The sequence below is a fragment of the Liolophura sinensis genome, chromosome 1 (genome assembly GCF_032854445.1).
Source record: "Liolophura sinensis isolate JHLJ2023 chromosome 1, CUHK_Ljap_v2, whole genome shotgun sequence".
Classification (NCBI taxonomy): domain Eukaryota; kingdom Metazoa; phylum Mollusca; class Polyplacophora; order Chitonida; family Chitonidae; genus Liolophura; species Liolophura sinensis.
This window is the reverse complement of record NC_088295.1, coordinates 51,313,694-51,330,360: the sequence shown is the minus strand read 5'-3', so window position 1 is coordinate 51,330,360 and position 16,667 is coordinate 51,313,694. Positions and strand designations below refer to the sequence as shown.

Sequence of the window (16,667 nt, the reverse complement as noted above, 5' to 3'; positions counted from 1 at the left end):
ACAAAACTCATCTTTCTACCTAGACACGTGCACCTAATACTTCTGTCCTACCCAGCTGAATACACAACTACATGTACATGTCAGCTTAAACCCAGGACATGACTACTACATGTACCAAAGATACACATACCCCACACTACTCATTCATAATTATCCCCTTAACCACTGTTACCCCAGCCCGCCAATTACTCACCTATATTTACACAGAACTGACAATTACCCATACCTTCATCTACATAAAGGCCCACAATGTCCATCAATAATAACTAACAACTGCCGTATAACTTTAAGGTCAACAATATTTATCAATAATCATCACATACTTAACAACTACACTTTAACTTTCGGGGCAACAATGCTCATCAATAATTATCTCATACTAACAACTACCCTATAACTTTAAGCTACCAATGTTTACCAACAATTATCTCATGCTAACAACTACACTATAACTTTAAGCTACCAATGTTTACCAATAATTATCTCATACTAACAACTACCCTATAACTTTAAGCTACCAATGTTTACCAATAATTATCTCATACTAACAACTACCCTATAACTTTACAAAGGTCAACAATATTCATCCATAATTACTTACTCTCGTACCGTACCTTTTAGCTTTAAGGTCAACAATGTTCATCAATAATTATTCAGAACTATTAACTACCCTACATTTTTAAAATCCACAAAATTCATGAATAACTATTTTGTACAGATAGCTACTTTAATACTTTATAAAATTATCCACAATATTATTCAGAACTTCCCCAGGACTGACCACTACCCTGTAAACTTTACTCCTACAACTCTAACCAATAATTACTCCGACAACCGTTCAGCGTCCAAGGCCACATCAACAGGATACTTACCATCCACTACTGACCACCACCCTATATAACACTAATTAATGCCAGCAAAGCTGATTAATGATTATCAAGTATTGATGACCACCATCCTAGTCCTACAGTGCTCAGTAAAGGACACTCACACACTTGTCTGAGTACCCATGACTACCAGATGTGATATGGCATAACATCTCATTTGTGTGCCTTTGTCTATAAATTAATCAGCTCTGTTTTCTTTTTAAAAAAATCAATAACAAAAAAAAAAAAAAAGATTCTTATAATATGTCAGTATAATCCTTTTGAATCTTGCTGTCTGGAACTGTCATTCAATACTTTATCCTTGCTGCATGTATTCCATGTCTGTATGCATGTTCACATGTTGTATTCCATGCCTGTATGCATGTTCACATGATGTACTCCATGCCTGTATGCATGTTCACATGTTGTATTCCATGCCTGTATGCATGTTCACATGATGTACTCCATGCCTGTATGCAGGTTCACGTGTTGTATTCCATGCCTGTATGCATGTTCACATGATGTACTCCATGCCTGTATGCAGGTTCACATGATGTATTCCATGCCTGTATGCATGTTCACATGTTGTATTCCATGCCTGTATGCAGGTTCACATGATGTACTCCATGCCTGTATGCAGGTTCACGTGTTGTATTCCATGCCTGTATGCATGTTCACATGATGTACTCCATGCCTGTATGCAGGTTCACATGATGTACTCCATGCCTGTATGCAGGTTCACGTGTTGTATTCCATGCCTGTATGCAGGTTCACATGATGTATTCCACGCCCGTATGCAGGTTCACATGATGTACTCCATGCCTGTATGCAGGTTCACGTGTTGTATTCCATGCCTGTATGCATGTTCACATGATGTATTCCACGCCTGTATGCAGGTTCACGTGTTGTATTCCACGCCTGTATGCAGGTTCACATGATGTACTCCACGCCTGATGTATTCCATGCATTTTACCTTGACTGGTTAACTTATTAATACACTTACTCTACATGCACACAGATAGCATGTACATTATGAATTAATGATGTGCTCTAATGCAAAATGCTTCAATTTCTGAATGGCAATGTTTTACAGCGAATATACATAAATGTAAGTGTGAGCAGAAGCATACAATGTAATCTGGTGGACGTTAAAGGTGTATGGCATGGCTACCCCCACATGGCTAACCTTCTGATTACAGAGACATTGCACAGTGTGTACACTTGTATGTCCCAGGTGCCTTGTCAATGTGCATAGGGCTCCAATAATCCATGACAAAACCTGAATGTAATACTCTGGAATTCTTTTATTTTTAGCAGGTTGCTTTAGGAACCAGAAATCTGATGAGCTCAATTCAAAAGTCCTAGTCTAATCTGCGGGTAGTTTATAATGTGATCTGAGTTTCAGACTAAAAGTGAACACTAGGTTTAACTGACAAACCATTTCTGAACAACTCAATCTATTACTTATGCATCTGTCACATATAAGCTTCTTTACTTTGGACGTACTCTTTCTTAAATATCCTGGTAACAATGTAGGTGTGACAGGCGGACAGACAAACAGGCTGAAGTACCGGATGACAACAAATACCATCCTGTTAAATTATCTGAGAAGTAAAAATTATTGGCCAATACTTTACTTTAATCTGCCAAAAGAGTCTAATAATTTGCACATGTAAAATAATAAGTGGCTCAAATGGAATGAGTACTTGGGCCGTTAATAATGAAGAAAATTACACAGCTTCATGATGTATTCAGTGCTTATGCACTTTATACAAAATTTATGCAATTTCATGTATCAGATGAACAACAGGCATGTGAATAAATGGAGAACACCTGAAGGCTTTGGCCTAGAGGTTACATACCTGTTACAGGGGAATGAACAGGAGTAGGTGGCCAGGTGTAGCCAGAAACATTATAATACGTCTACCATGAAGGTTACCTGAATTTGAGAATCTTAACATGTGTTACCATGTGAATTAAATATTCGTTCACACCCCTGGAACATACATGCTGACTTGCCGCTTAACATCTTTACCTTCTAGATCTGAATGTGTTTTCTATTGTTGAGTTACCACAAAGATTTACTTGTACAAATAAACAGTGTACAACGCTATAGTAACCCTAGCCTGAACATGGTTACATGCGGTTCTAATAATCAGTAACTCTAGCCTGAACACAGTTACATGCGGTTCTATTAAGCAGTGACCTTAGCTCTTTGTCACGACACAAGAACATGAGGCAGAACAATTAAACCAGCCACCTACTGTCTCATTCTCTTTTTGTTTCTGAGGCTACACAAAATCAACATTTACACTGGAAAAAAACCCCAACAAAATGAAACTATTTTTACATCTTATCTTTAACTGATGTATAGCCACACACAGAAAGTTGGGGTGTTACATGTATGATTGGCTAAGTAAGCATGTTCAAACCACTGCTCTACTTTAGTACATCTATTTATCAACAGAATAAAAAAAAAGACTCTAAAGTGGTAAAATAGTGACAACATTCCCTTCAGAATATATTTACTTCACAAAGAGATTGTTAGCATTCCTTTCCCGTTCAACAAAAATTTCTCTAAGACAACCCAACTGCACTCAGATTTAAAGATTACAAGAAACATGCACTCAAAAAACAAGACTATAAGGTACACTTAAACCTCACAGATTTCAGGGCATTTTGTAAATGTCCTCACACACAAGATGTCTTTACATTATATAAAGCAATGTGTGTAAGTTACAGTGAAAAGTACGCTAAAAATAAAGCTGGACCTTCTCATCACTGAGTTTTACACCAGATCAACAGAACTAGATGTGTGCAGCTGGCTAAAGTAAATAAAAATTTTCAGGATCCTGTTTATGCGATACAATTTATCTCTGCATATCCATCCAACCATGGAAAAAGCAATGCTGGTGTAAAAGAGTCTCACTGAACACCAATCATTAAATGGTAATCACAGAGAATGTGGCCTTAACCATCAACAAATATGGAATTGTTATTACAAAAGGTAGGGTCTAGGAAAAAGGTTAATTTTATTTACACAATGAGAGCTATATATAACGCACTATTAAGCTGTAATAGGTTGATTTTTCATGTACATAGCCATAAAGGCTCCAGTATTACCACAAAATACATGGCTAATTACACTCTTGTAATAGCTGACTATACGTGTAGGCTTAACATCAACTTCTCATTCAGTATTCACAACATCACAGTAGAAATAAGTGTGTGAGGACACATAGGGATATAGCCTATGTGCTAAAGCGTGACCCTGCTGAACCTGAGGGAACTGAACTGAGACTAAACTGTGAAACCACAGTACAAGGCTGGTCGTTAGGGTAGTTTTTTGCTTCACTGAACATCCACTGTATTATCAATACATTGTAATTACTGTATGTATATTGCTGATTACTGTGCAGTTCATGTTTTGTTCTCAGGTTTCTGTTTTGATTATTTTCATGTTTTTTCCTTAATTAACTTTCCAATTTTTTTGGTGAGCCGTTGATTCTTTGGTAGAGTTTTGTTCTTTCATGTATAATGTATTGTTGCTTCTTGTATAATGTACTGTTTTCTTTCTAGTAAAGTGTATTGTTCTTTCTGGCAAAGTGTATTGTTCTTTCTAGTAAAGTGTATTGTTCTTTCTAGTAAAGTGTAATATTCTTTTTAGTAGAGAGTATCGTTCTGTCTTGTAAGGTCTATTATTATTTCCTGCATTGGTTCATGACAAGATTCAGAGAGAAAAACAATTTTTCTACATTGCAAATCTTTCTGATTTCCTCCATGCTTTATGTCAGGTTTAACTGACAGTGCTCTATCAGTTCTACATGTACAAGTGCTGCTCTCTTAACTTCTCATATCATACAGCAATAAAAAACTGATGACACAAAAAACTGATGACACAAAAAACTAGGAACGAACCTTTTCTAATACAACATCAACACTACACACTTTCCCTACATGGAGATATTAGCACTCTCAGTATATAAGTTACCATGGCAATAGCTGCAGGATCCTGTCCAACAGGTTTTCTGTGTACACAAGTATGAAAACTATGCTCATATCAATGTTAAATGCACTCATCTAGCTTTGTGTTATAAGCCGTGTGAGTTTGACTTACAATCAACTGGCTTTGTGTTGAGTTTGACTTACAATCAAGGCTCTAGGCTCAGCTTGTGACTCCTATGTTTGCTGTACCTGGTGAAGAGCAGTGGTTTACTCCGGGAATTATGTTTTCCTTTGCCTGTAAGTCTGACTAACTTTATGTAAATTAAAAACATCCCGAGTATGGCACTGAACTTCATGTAATAAATTAGTTATGTATACAAGTCTCTCATTGTAGATCCAGCATGGCTACCTTATGCTGGCTATATTATATCCATTTGTGGAAGATAAAATTATCTTGTTATGAAGTTAAACAAAAATAGACTTGACAGTAAGGCTACCACAGAGCTTGTCTACAGGAGACTCATGAATGCCAAACTTCAGCCTAACATGAACTTAAACATAGATAAGTCAAGAGTTTTGGGAATTAATTTAATCACACAAATACATGGCATCGACAAAGGAATATCCTTCCCATAATATTGTGCTGTACATGTGAGCAAAACATAAGCTCAATGAATGCAGCGGTTTTTGAGATACCACCACAAAAATGATAATTGTAATTCACAAGTAACTGACTGGCTGATGGTAAATTACCTCGACGATGTATTAGCCCCCATTGTATTTTGTATAGGCTAGCTAAAAAAAGCAAATCCTGTTTTGTCTCCTTGCAGCCATTTTTCAAACAACAAAATTGAATAAGAATTATTTTTTTTTGGCTAAATCAAGTCTTTATACATATTAAGGCAAGATACACTACACCCTGCTAGCCTAAAAGAAATATATCCAGGAACAAGGTTTTTTTTCAATGGCAACATTACACACACTAAACACAGGGCAAGGCTGATCCAATAATGAGGAGACCTTACTTTTTATAATAGAGCAGCTGATATTTAGACCTCTACAGATTAAGAATATAGGCTTTGCTCTGATCTCTGTTAATCACGAGTTAATCTCTATCGACTCTGAGGCAAAAGTCTTACATTTTGGTAGCATATATCGATATTTACCTCTGGTATTTGGAGACAAAACTACAGAAATATGGATTTATGGATATAAATATGGATACTCGAATCATTTATTTGTACTGCTCCAGTATAACTCTTGGAGGAAAACTCAGTCTTATGACTTTTTTTTTTTGTGAATCAGCAAGAACAGCATAACAGAAAATCCGAAGATTTGTTTTTCAGTTCTAACACTAAGCAATGAAATCCATTTATTCACATATACTCAGTCAAATCATCAAACATTCCATCAGAATCAGCCATTTCGTTTGTCAGAGGGAGTTTCCGGGGGGAATAACTCAGGTCTGCTTCTTGACACAGTTGCAGACAGTAAACAATCTTTATTACGACAGGTATATGCGCTGAAATTTCTACCTAACGTAATCCTTAGGAACAGTTTAATATAGGGGAAGTTACCACTCAGAAACTCAGCTGACCATGCTTAACTACATGAATGGACTGGAAAGGGATCTGATGTGGCCATCGTTTGCCCAGCAATATAGCCATGTAGCCCCCACTCTGCACTGAAACCAGCTTGCTGGGCTACGCGCGAAATCTGTCTATGGAACATGATCATCCTACATAACTGGACATTATATGGTTCGTACATACATGTAGCTATTCTACTTTAAGGTAATAGCTAAATGTTAAGCGGTTTCAGTTTCAAAATGTGCTGAAAAATTCATGCGTTTTCATTTTACACAAACTTTGCAGTCACTTTTCCATCTTTCGGCAAGGCATAGCAATACAATTTTCAGACATGATGCAGTAATCCCCAAGAAAACATCAAAGGGGCATGTTGGCAAAAACTGGCTAAAAAAACTCCACGATAATTCTCTAGGAGTAAATGTTGCATTTCACAGATTACTAAATCGAAAACAAAATGGAGACTGGCAGTACAAATATAGCTTAACCCTCAGCTCACACCACAGAGCAGACAGACTGGGACAAAGGTGTTCATTTTTGAATCTCATTATTTCCTTAACTATGTAATACTTGTTTCACGAGAAAAGGGCTCTTTTAAAGCATACTGGCCACGCCTCCGTGGCTCAGTTGGTTAGCGTAATGACCCAGAAGCCTCTCACCAATGCGGTCACTGTGAGTTCAAGTCCAGCTCATGCTGGCTTCCTCTCCGTCTGTATGCGGGAAGGTCTGCCAGCAACCTGCCGATGGTCGTGGGTTTCCCCCAGGCTGTGCCCGGTTTCCTTCCACCATAATGCTGGCCGCCGTCGTATAAGTGAAATATTCTTGAGTACGGCGTAAAACACCAATCAAATAAATAAATAAATAAACATACTGGCCACAAATTTTGTAGTGTTTGTGACCTTGATTTTATGGGATAAACAGAAACAGGCACCTTTGTCAGATCAAATTACACTGGAATCAACCATTTTGTTCTTCCAAGCCTCTGGATCTCATTTAATTAAAATGATGCCACAGAATCAGTCACTGGAGACCCTCTATATTTATCACTGGATCTTTGTTTGTTGATACTAACTGGATTGACTATGTATCAAGCAATCCATTTTCACAAGACGCGGGCAATTGGTCCATGACAATCAGGGAATCAGTGATGTATGGTAGGCCAGTTAGACCATTATCTCAATACACTGCTGGTACTTAAACAAGGTATCAAAGCATGGGTATCTTTTCAAGCAGGTCATCATACATGTATATAATATCACCAACAAAATAAACATCACCTTAGGAAATCTTTGAAATGTCCATTAGTTCCACACCACAGAATTAATTCTGTTTGCAGTATAAACTTACCTGTATTTACACTTAGATATTGCCACTGCCAAGCACTACACGCTCATGTTTGTGACCCATACTAGCGTAGGCAGAGCTCTTAGCGAGATGCCGTGTCAGAGAGGAAAGCTGGTGTTGACCATCACAGGTAATGTAGTAATCAAGAAAACTAATGCTTCGGTGATTCTGCCTAAGATTTCCAATCCCCACAGTGTACACATATTCAAGAGAAGCATGCATTCTCATATTACAGTTGTATGCTGTTATGCTGAAATCAGATGCGAACCTGCATTATCTCACTACTTGGTCCATGGCCTTATGTTGAGCATGACGGTGGCCTACATAGCCCTTGTGTTGATTATGAGAGTGGCCTATATGGCCTTATGTTGAGCATGACGGTGGCCTACATAGCCCTTGTGTTGATTATGAGAGTGGCCTATATGGCCTTATGTTGAGCATGACGGTGGCCCACGTAGCCCTTGTGTTAATCATGAGAGTGGCCTATATGGCCTTGTGCCGAGTATGACAGTGGCATACAAGGCCTTGTGCTGAGTATGACAGTGGCATACAAGGCCTTGTGCTGAGTATGACAGTGGCATATATGGCCTTGTGTTGAGTATGACAGTGGCATATATGGCCTTGTGTTGAGTATGACAATGGTCTACATAGCCCTTGTGTTAATTATGAGAGTGGCCTATACGGCATTGTGTTAATTATGAGAGTGGTCTACATGGCATTGTGTTAATTATGACAGTGGTATACATGGCCTCGTGTTAATTTTGACAGTGGTCTACATGGCCTCGTGTTAATTTTGACAGTGGTCTACATGCCCTTGTGTTGAGTATAACAGTGGCCTAAATGGCTCTGTTTTGAATACGACCACATACTCACGCCTTGTGCTGAGTATGACGGTGGCATGTAGACAATGGTCTACATGGCTTGTGTTGAGTATGATAGTGGTCTACATGGCTTGTGCTGAGCATAACAATGGCTTAGATGGCTTTGCGTTGAACATGACATAGGCTTTCAGTGACCTACAATGTTTTGAGTATGATAGTGGCCTTTATGGCTTCCCGTTGAGTATGACATGGCCTTGTGCTGAGTATGACTGTGGTCTACATGGTCTTGTCTTGAGTATGACTGTGGTCTACATGGCATTGTGTTGAGTATGACAGCAGCATCCAATGCCTTGTGATGAGCATGACAGTGACAGTGTAAGAACTAGGTCTCTGTTCCAGCTCTAATGAACTAGTGCTCTAATAAATAATTTAGCTTGATTTGAAATTATAACAGAATTCATCAGACCAACGCTTATCAACATCACATCAGCTTAATTCTCTCTCAGAAGCACGTATTTATTTATTTATTTGATTGGTGTTTTACGCCGTAGTCAAGAATATGTTACTTATACGACAGCGGCCAGCCAGAAGCATGTTCAGTTATGTCCTCTTAGCTCCACTCTCTAACACACATCTACTGGATGAGGTTCTAATTTTGAGGGAATATTTAATGCTACATAATCTGTCCTACATCAAACGTTTCTGTCACCACACTTCACTCACCATGTTAGTCTCAAAGAGCCTTGTGCTATCTTGGTTCTGCACTCTATGTCGAACTGTTCACAGCCAGCATGCTTGCCTACTGTTTACATTTCCTATTTCGTGTGCCTGTTGACCTTGAAAACGTCAACACCCATCAATGTGGGGTTTTTCGTTGGACACTCAAAATTGGGCCTTGTCTCTCTTTAACATTAATTTGCTGACCAAAATCTCCCAGCTCTTTAACTCTTCTGACGGCCATACAGCTTTGGAGATCATGTGTTCACTCCCTTGTAAGAAGTTTCACTCTACCTTACTGCTCAGGCCATCATAACTTCATCAAAGATTATAGGTAAGTTTCACTTTACCTTGCTGCTCAGGCCATCATAACTTCATCAAAGATTATGGGTAAGTTTCACTCTACCATACTGCTCAGGCCATCATAACTTCATCAAAGATTATAGGTAAGTTTCACTATACCTTACTGCTCAGACCATCATAACTTCATCAAAGATTATAGGTAAGTTTCACTCTACCTTACTGCTCAGGCCATCATAACTTCATCAAAGATTATGGGTAAGTTTCACTCTACCATACTGCTCAGGCCATCATAACTTCATCAAAGATTATAGGTAAGTTTCACTCTACCTTACTGCTCAGGCCATCATAACTTCATCAAAGATTATAGGTAAGTTTCACTTTACCTTGCTGCTCAGGCCATCATAACTTCATCAAAGATTATGGGTAAGTTTCACTCTACCATACTGCTCAGGCCATCATAACTTCATCAAAGATTATAGGTAAGTTTCACTATACCTTACTGCTCAGACCATCATAACTTCATCAAAGATTATAGGTAAGTTTCACTCTACCTTACTGCTCAGGCCATCATAACTTCATCAAAGATTATGGGTAAGTTTCACTCTACCATACTGCTCAGGCCATCATAACTTCATCAAAGATTATAGGTAAGTTTCACTATACCTTACTGCTCAGACCATCATAACTTCATCAAAGATTATGGGTAAGTTTCACTCTACCATACTGCTAAGGCCATCATAACTTCATCAAAGATTATAGGTAAGTTTCACTATACCTTACTGCTCAGACCATCATAACTTCATCAAAGATCATAGGTAAGTTTCACTCTACCTTACTGCTCAGGCCATCATAACTTCATCAAAGATCATAGGTAAGTTTCACTCTACCTTACTGCTCAGGCCATCGTAACTTCATCAAAGATTATAGGTAAGTTTCACTATACCTTACTGCTCAGGCCATCGTAACTTCATCAAAGATTATAGGTAAGTTTCACTATACCTTACTGCTCAGGCCATCATAACTTCATCAAAGATTATAGGTAAGTTTCACTATACCTAACTGCTCAGGCCATCATAACTTCATCAAAGATTATAGGTAAGTTTCAATATACCTTACTGCTCAGGCCATCATAACTTCATCAAAGATTATAGGTAAGTTTCACTCTACCTTACTGCTCAGGCCATCATAACTTCATCAAAGATTATAGGTAAGTTTCACTCTACCTTACTGCTCAGGCCATCATAACTTCATCAAAGATTATAGGTAAGTTTCAATATACCTTACTGCTCAGGCCATCATAACTTCATCAAAGATTATAGGTAAGTTTCACTCTACCTTACTGCTCAGGCCATCATAACTTCATCAAAGATTATAGGTAAGTTTCACTCTACCTTACTGCTCAGACCATCATAACTTCATCAAAGATTATAGGTAAGTTTCACTCTACCATACTGCTCAGGCCATCATAACTCCATCAAAGATTATAGGTAAGTTTCACTTTACCTTACTGCTCAGGCCATCATAACTTCATCAAAGATTATAGGTAAGTTTCACTATACCTTACTGCTCAGACCATCATAACTTCATCAAAGATTATGGGTAAGTTTCACTCTACCATACTGCTAAGGCCATCATAACTTCATCAAAGATTATAGGTAAGTTTCACTATACCTTACTGCTCAGGCCATCATAACTTCATCAAAGATTATGGGTAAGTTTCACTCTACCATACTGCTCAGGCCATCATAACTCCATCAAAGATTATAGGTAAGTTTCACTTTACCTTACTGCTCAGGCCATCATAACTCCATCAAAGATTATAGGTAAGTTTCACTATACCTTACTGCTCAGGCCATCATAACTTCATCAAAGATTATAGGTAAGTTTCACTTTACCTTACTGTTCAGGCCATCATAACTTCATCAAAGATTATAGGTAAGTTTCACCATACCTTACTGCTCAGGCCATCATAACTTCATCAAAGATTATGGGTAAGTTTCACTTTACCTTACTGCTCAGGCCATCATAACTTCATCAAAGATTATAGGTAAGTTTCACTTTACCTTACTGCTCAGGCCATCGTAACTTCATCAAAGATTATAGGTAAGTTTCACTCTACCTTACTACTCAGGCCATCGTAACTTCATCAAAGATTATAGGTAAGTTTCACTCTACCTTACTGCTCAGGCCATCGTAACTTCATCAAAGATTATAGGTAAGTTTCACTCTACCTTACTGCTCAGGCCATCGTAACTTCATCAAAGATTATAGGTAAGTTTCACTCTACCTTACTGCTCAGGCCATCGTAACTTCATCAAAGATTATAGGTAAGTTTCACTCTACCTTACTGCTCAGGCCATCATAACTCCATCAAAGATTATGGGTAAGTTTCACTCTACCTTACTGCTCAGGCCATCATAACTTCATGAAAGATTATAGGTAAGTTTCACTCTACCTTACTACTCAGGCCATCATAACCTCATCAAAGATTATAGGTAAGTTTCACTTTACCTTACTGCTCAGGCCATCATAACTTCATCAAAGATTATGGATATCGATGCCCCCAACCTGGCTTTTGACATTCATTCATTTGTAAAATGTTACTTTCAGTTTTAAGATACAAGCAAATAACAAAAACTTGACCTGACATGGCTATAAATATGATTCTCTACTATATCAAGAAGGGGACATAACAAAATTATTTCAAAGCCTGCACACAAAAATAGACATTATCTATGTCTAAAATCTGTAAAATGGGGTTGAGATGACAAAAAAAAAAGCATCATTTTTAAAAAATTATTCAGACCATGAGAATAATGGTAAGACAGTATGTACCAAATTCAAAGAGTCTTAAACAGTTTTTCAGATAACTTGCTCGCAAAATTATGCCAAATACACACACATTGAAAGATACAAATCATGACGCATCCATTACATTCGCAACTGGGCATAAATATATGCAAGTCTTATCTTATACGATTTTGCAGGATAGATGAAGAAAATAATTTTAATTTTGCCTACACTGTAGTTCAAAAGCTTTGAACTGATGTCATGTTATATGTGGTGTTACTGGCAAGTTTGTGAGTGAGTGAGTGAGTGAGTGAGTGAGTGCTCGGGGTTTAACGTCGTGCTCAACAATTTTTCAGTCATATGACGACGAAGGCTTAGCTTGTGATGTACACATATATGCCCACATAGTGGTGGAAGACAAGTGGTCTGCAAACATAGTTGGACTATGCAAACAGTCACGTGAGTATCATCAACTGCTTGTTGCCATCAAGGGCCCACCTATATGTGAACAGGGAAATCTACAAATCAAACACCAATGAAATAAATGTTATACAAGAGACAATATATAGCACAATGAGAACTGAAGGAAGACTGACTCACTTGTGATGGCTGTCTTGTTAATGGGATGTCCCATGATGCCATTAGAGAGAGTTGTTACTATGGTAACCACATAGAGACTGCCAGACTCCAAATTGATAAATCTGTGATTGGGAGCATCAGGAGAGCTGTATCAAAACCAATCAAACCAAACATTTAATCAAATAATATCACAGGTATTGAAGTGAAAGCTGGATAATTGATTCAAAAAATATTAGCCAACACATGTGCGACTTGATAATATCAAAGGCATGTATTTAATAACAAAAATAAATTGAAATAAAAATAAAAACAGAAAATAAAAAACCCATGCAATGCCTTAAATATTTCACAGCCACAAGCACAGCTGGAAGAGAAAATGTGTTTACAATGTAATGGAAACACATGACAGCAACGTTAGGGTAAAAAGTCAATCTGAACACACCTAGACACTAAGCTGAGTGTTCATAAAACACATATGCCCCCTCTTCTTCAAAGTAAGTAAGCACCTTAAAGGTCTATCAAAAATACTTTGTAAAAATCAGACCAGAATCTGTAAAATTTAGAAATCCCAAAATAGAAAAACTGACAATCATCTAAGGAGAATGTCTATAGCAAATAGGAAGTCCTATCTCAAAAAGGATTGAAGAAAACTAACACATACAGACAGAGATACAGCTGTAAATGAAGACTAGCGCTGCGTAGTGACCCAGGAGCCTATCACCAATGCGGTCACTGTGAGTTCAAGTCCAGCTCATGCTGGCTTCCTCTCCGGCCATAAGTGGGAAGGTCTGTCAGCAACCAGCGGATGGTGGTGGGTTTCCCCCGGGCTTTGTCCAGTTTCCTCCCACCATAATGCTGGCCGCCATCATATAAGTGAAATATTCTTGAGTACGGCGTAAAACACCAATCAAATAAATAAATAAATAGTAAATCAAGCCCCCCCACCCAATTCACTACACATTCTAGGTATAGGGGCAATAATTGGAAATAAATGATGCACACAGCCCGTATACCGAATGCATTATTGTCACATTTTCTCTGCCATGCTGGTAAAGTTTCATGAATATCCAATCAAAAATGTAAGAGGAGATGTGTTGACACTGTAATAAGTTCGAATGGACGGACGGATGAACAACCTGAAGGCAATTTCCCTTAGCATTATACCTCGGGAGGATAATAAAAAAGCTGTATAATGGCCTTTCACTAGATATAAATTTAATTTCAGACTAAAGATAAGACTTGACAAAACTCAGTGCATGTATGTAGATTACCTCTTGTTTCTGGAGACCGAGTCCACCACCCCTGAGTCGGCGGAGAGTGAGATGTTCAAAAAGTCGTAGGTGATGTCAGCTGGCAGACTCCAGTTAACATGGACACTGTCAGTGTCCGTTGTCACATCAAAACTCTCCACAGAGGCCGGCACTAAAACACATAAACACAGACATAAAGCTAGTGCTACAGATGTCATTGTGGGCAGTGGTCTTTGATATGCAAATCACACACTGCATTAAGCAATCCAGGTATTATGGGTGACAACTGCAACCCATTGAAAGACAGAGCAAATGCTGAGCTATTGTAGTAAAAAATTTCCAGCACCAACATGCTGGAATGGATTTTTATATGCAAACTGCTACCCACGATTGGCTATCCATGTAATATGGGTGGCCTCTGCAATATGATTGGCTGAGCAAAATACCCAACTGACAACAGTCAAAGCCCAGGTGATTGGTTTAAACATTCCCTCACAGTCTAGGAAGGCACATGCATTGGCCAGTGTCATAGGCTCCTAGTACTAATACAGATGTGGAAAGCTTTCTACAGATGATGTGCATGCCAGAGAAAATGAAGCCCAAAAATTAGGTAAACTTTAACACTCAATAAATCTGGTAAAGTAGCTGGAAAGACAATAAGATTATCAAGATAGGTTTTGCGTAAGAAACTGTAGGCCTCCAGGAAAGATTTATAGAAATCTGTGTTCACTGGAGAGAAGAGTGAGTCCATAAATCAGAAAAATGATGACAAATGTGGTAAAATCAACAAAAGAACCCCTGGTTATTAATACCTTACCTATTAATACCTCTTGTTCTCTGTAAGTAAGTAGGTAAATCTGTAAAAATTGTAGCTCTACAAGAAAGTTTTCTTGATTACAAGAAATAGGTAATCCTTGAAAAAAAAAATCCAACAGAGACCGTGAACAACAAATTATAGCCATGCGTGGAGACTTTCCACAGAAGATATGTTTACCACAGAGAACAAAGTGAAATTTACATAAATTTTTTTACATCCAATGTCTATCAATCAAAATGACACAAAACATTCACAAAGCCAATAAACCTAAAACAAATAAAAGAAAGCTCAACCTTCCATAATATACATGTAGATGTACACACCATCCATGATCTCTTTAACATGAAACCAGACTAAAAATACTGGGATTCACATGTCTGAAATATGCACTGGCAAAATCTGAATACATGGAAAAGCCCTAATACGCAAAGTCCTAAATGACGGCAATTATGAAAACTTACACAAAACTTGAACTTAAGCATGCACAAGTTCAGATGTATGGTAAGTTTCATCGCAGTCGCAGTATTTTGGGATTAGATGCATGGAAAAAAACATGTCTATAGACAGGCAGGCAGACAGGGCGATTCCAGTATTTCTGTAAAAAAGCTGTTCTTTAAAGTCATCTGGATGGGCCATTAACTGGTCCATCAACAGAATTTTTGGTTATATTTATTCAATTTGTATTGTTCTGGAATGAATTATGCAACATTTTGCATGAACTCAATTTGAACCTCTCCAAAACATATCCCACAAAACAAACTGTGCGTTGACTTATCTCCCTTGTACAGAAATATTCATCACCAACATGATTGACAGCTGATTCTAAGTAAAATTTACGTTGATTAGATCTGAGGATGATTTTTTTCTTTGTAGAAATGGAGGGGACACACAAAAAGAATTTGAGATAGCTTCTTTGATCTCTGCAAATAGTCACAAAAAATCAGATCTATTTCTGAGGTGCCAGATCATTTGGCTTTTGACATCATCAGGTTGTCGCAACATTTGTTCCTGAATATTGAGGTAGGTATGTGGAGAATTGACATCCACGGACCACTAATGTTCTAACAACTTACATGTGGTGATAGTCAGTGTTGAGGCTGGACTCTCCTTACTTCTCCCCCCACTGACTGACCGCACACTGACTGTGTAGTGTGTGCCAGCATCCAGGCCAGAGACATTATAACTGACATACTCTTCACTTTGGTTAACGTACTGAGTCGACCCAGATAGTTCAGTGATTGTGACCTTGTATTCCTCGACTACTGAAGAGGATGGAGGCCGCCACATCACCAGTACAAAGTGCAGATCCCTGGAAGACACTCTTATATCTTCAACCGCATTTGGAACTGCAGAAACAAGATGTTTAACTATCATCCAACAACAGTGCATGTCATTTGATCTGTTTGATAAAATTATGTGGTCAGTAGGCCTGTGTGAGAATCAGATTAATGTTGGTATACCTCACATTTATGACATCAATCATTTTATTTTCTTGATAGTCAATGACCTCATACCTGAACCTTTAATTCAAAACAAAACAATTTTAACATTTACAACAAAATATACAACCAGCTAAGTTTAACATTGCTTCAAAGCCTGTGCATGATAAATAGGTTTATTTAACAATTTGATTGCTGCTTAAAGACAAA

At 38.0% G+C, this 16,667-nt stretch overlaps 1 protein-coding gene across 2 annotated transcripts in view; it reads right to left on the bottom strand.

Annotated features, from left to right (window-relative positions):
* LOC135474348 (tyrosine-protein phosphatase 10D-like) overlaps positions 1-16,402 on the bottom strand; it is a 46,968-nt gene extending 30,566 nt beyond the window's left edge. For both annotated transcript variants that reach the window (XM_064754173.1, XM_064754174.1), the window contains exons 1-3: positions 16,092-16,402; positions 14,223-14,373; positions 12,973-13,097 (exon numbers count right to left, since the gene is read on the bottom strand). In XM_064754173.1, coding sequence (XP_064610243.1) covers positions 12,973-13,097; positions 14,223-14,373; positions 16,092-16,392 — 577 coding nt within the window. In that variant the 5' untranslated portion in view covers positions 16,393-16,402. The remainder of the gene's footprint in view (positions 1-12,972; positions 13,098-14,222; positions 14,374-16,091) is intronic.
* Positions 16,403-16,667: the final 265 nt, after the last annotated feature.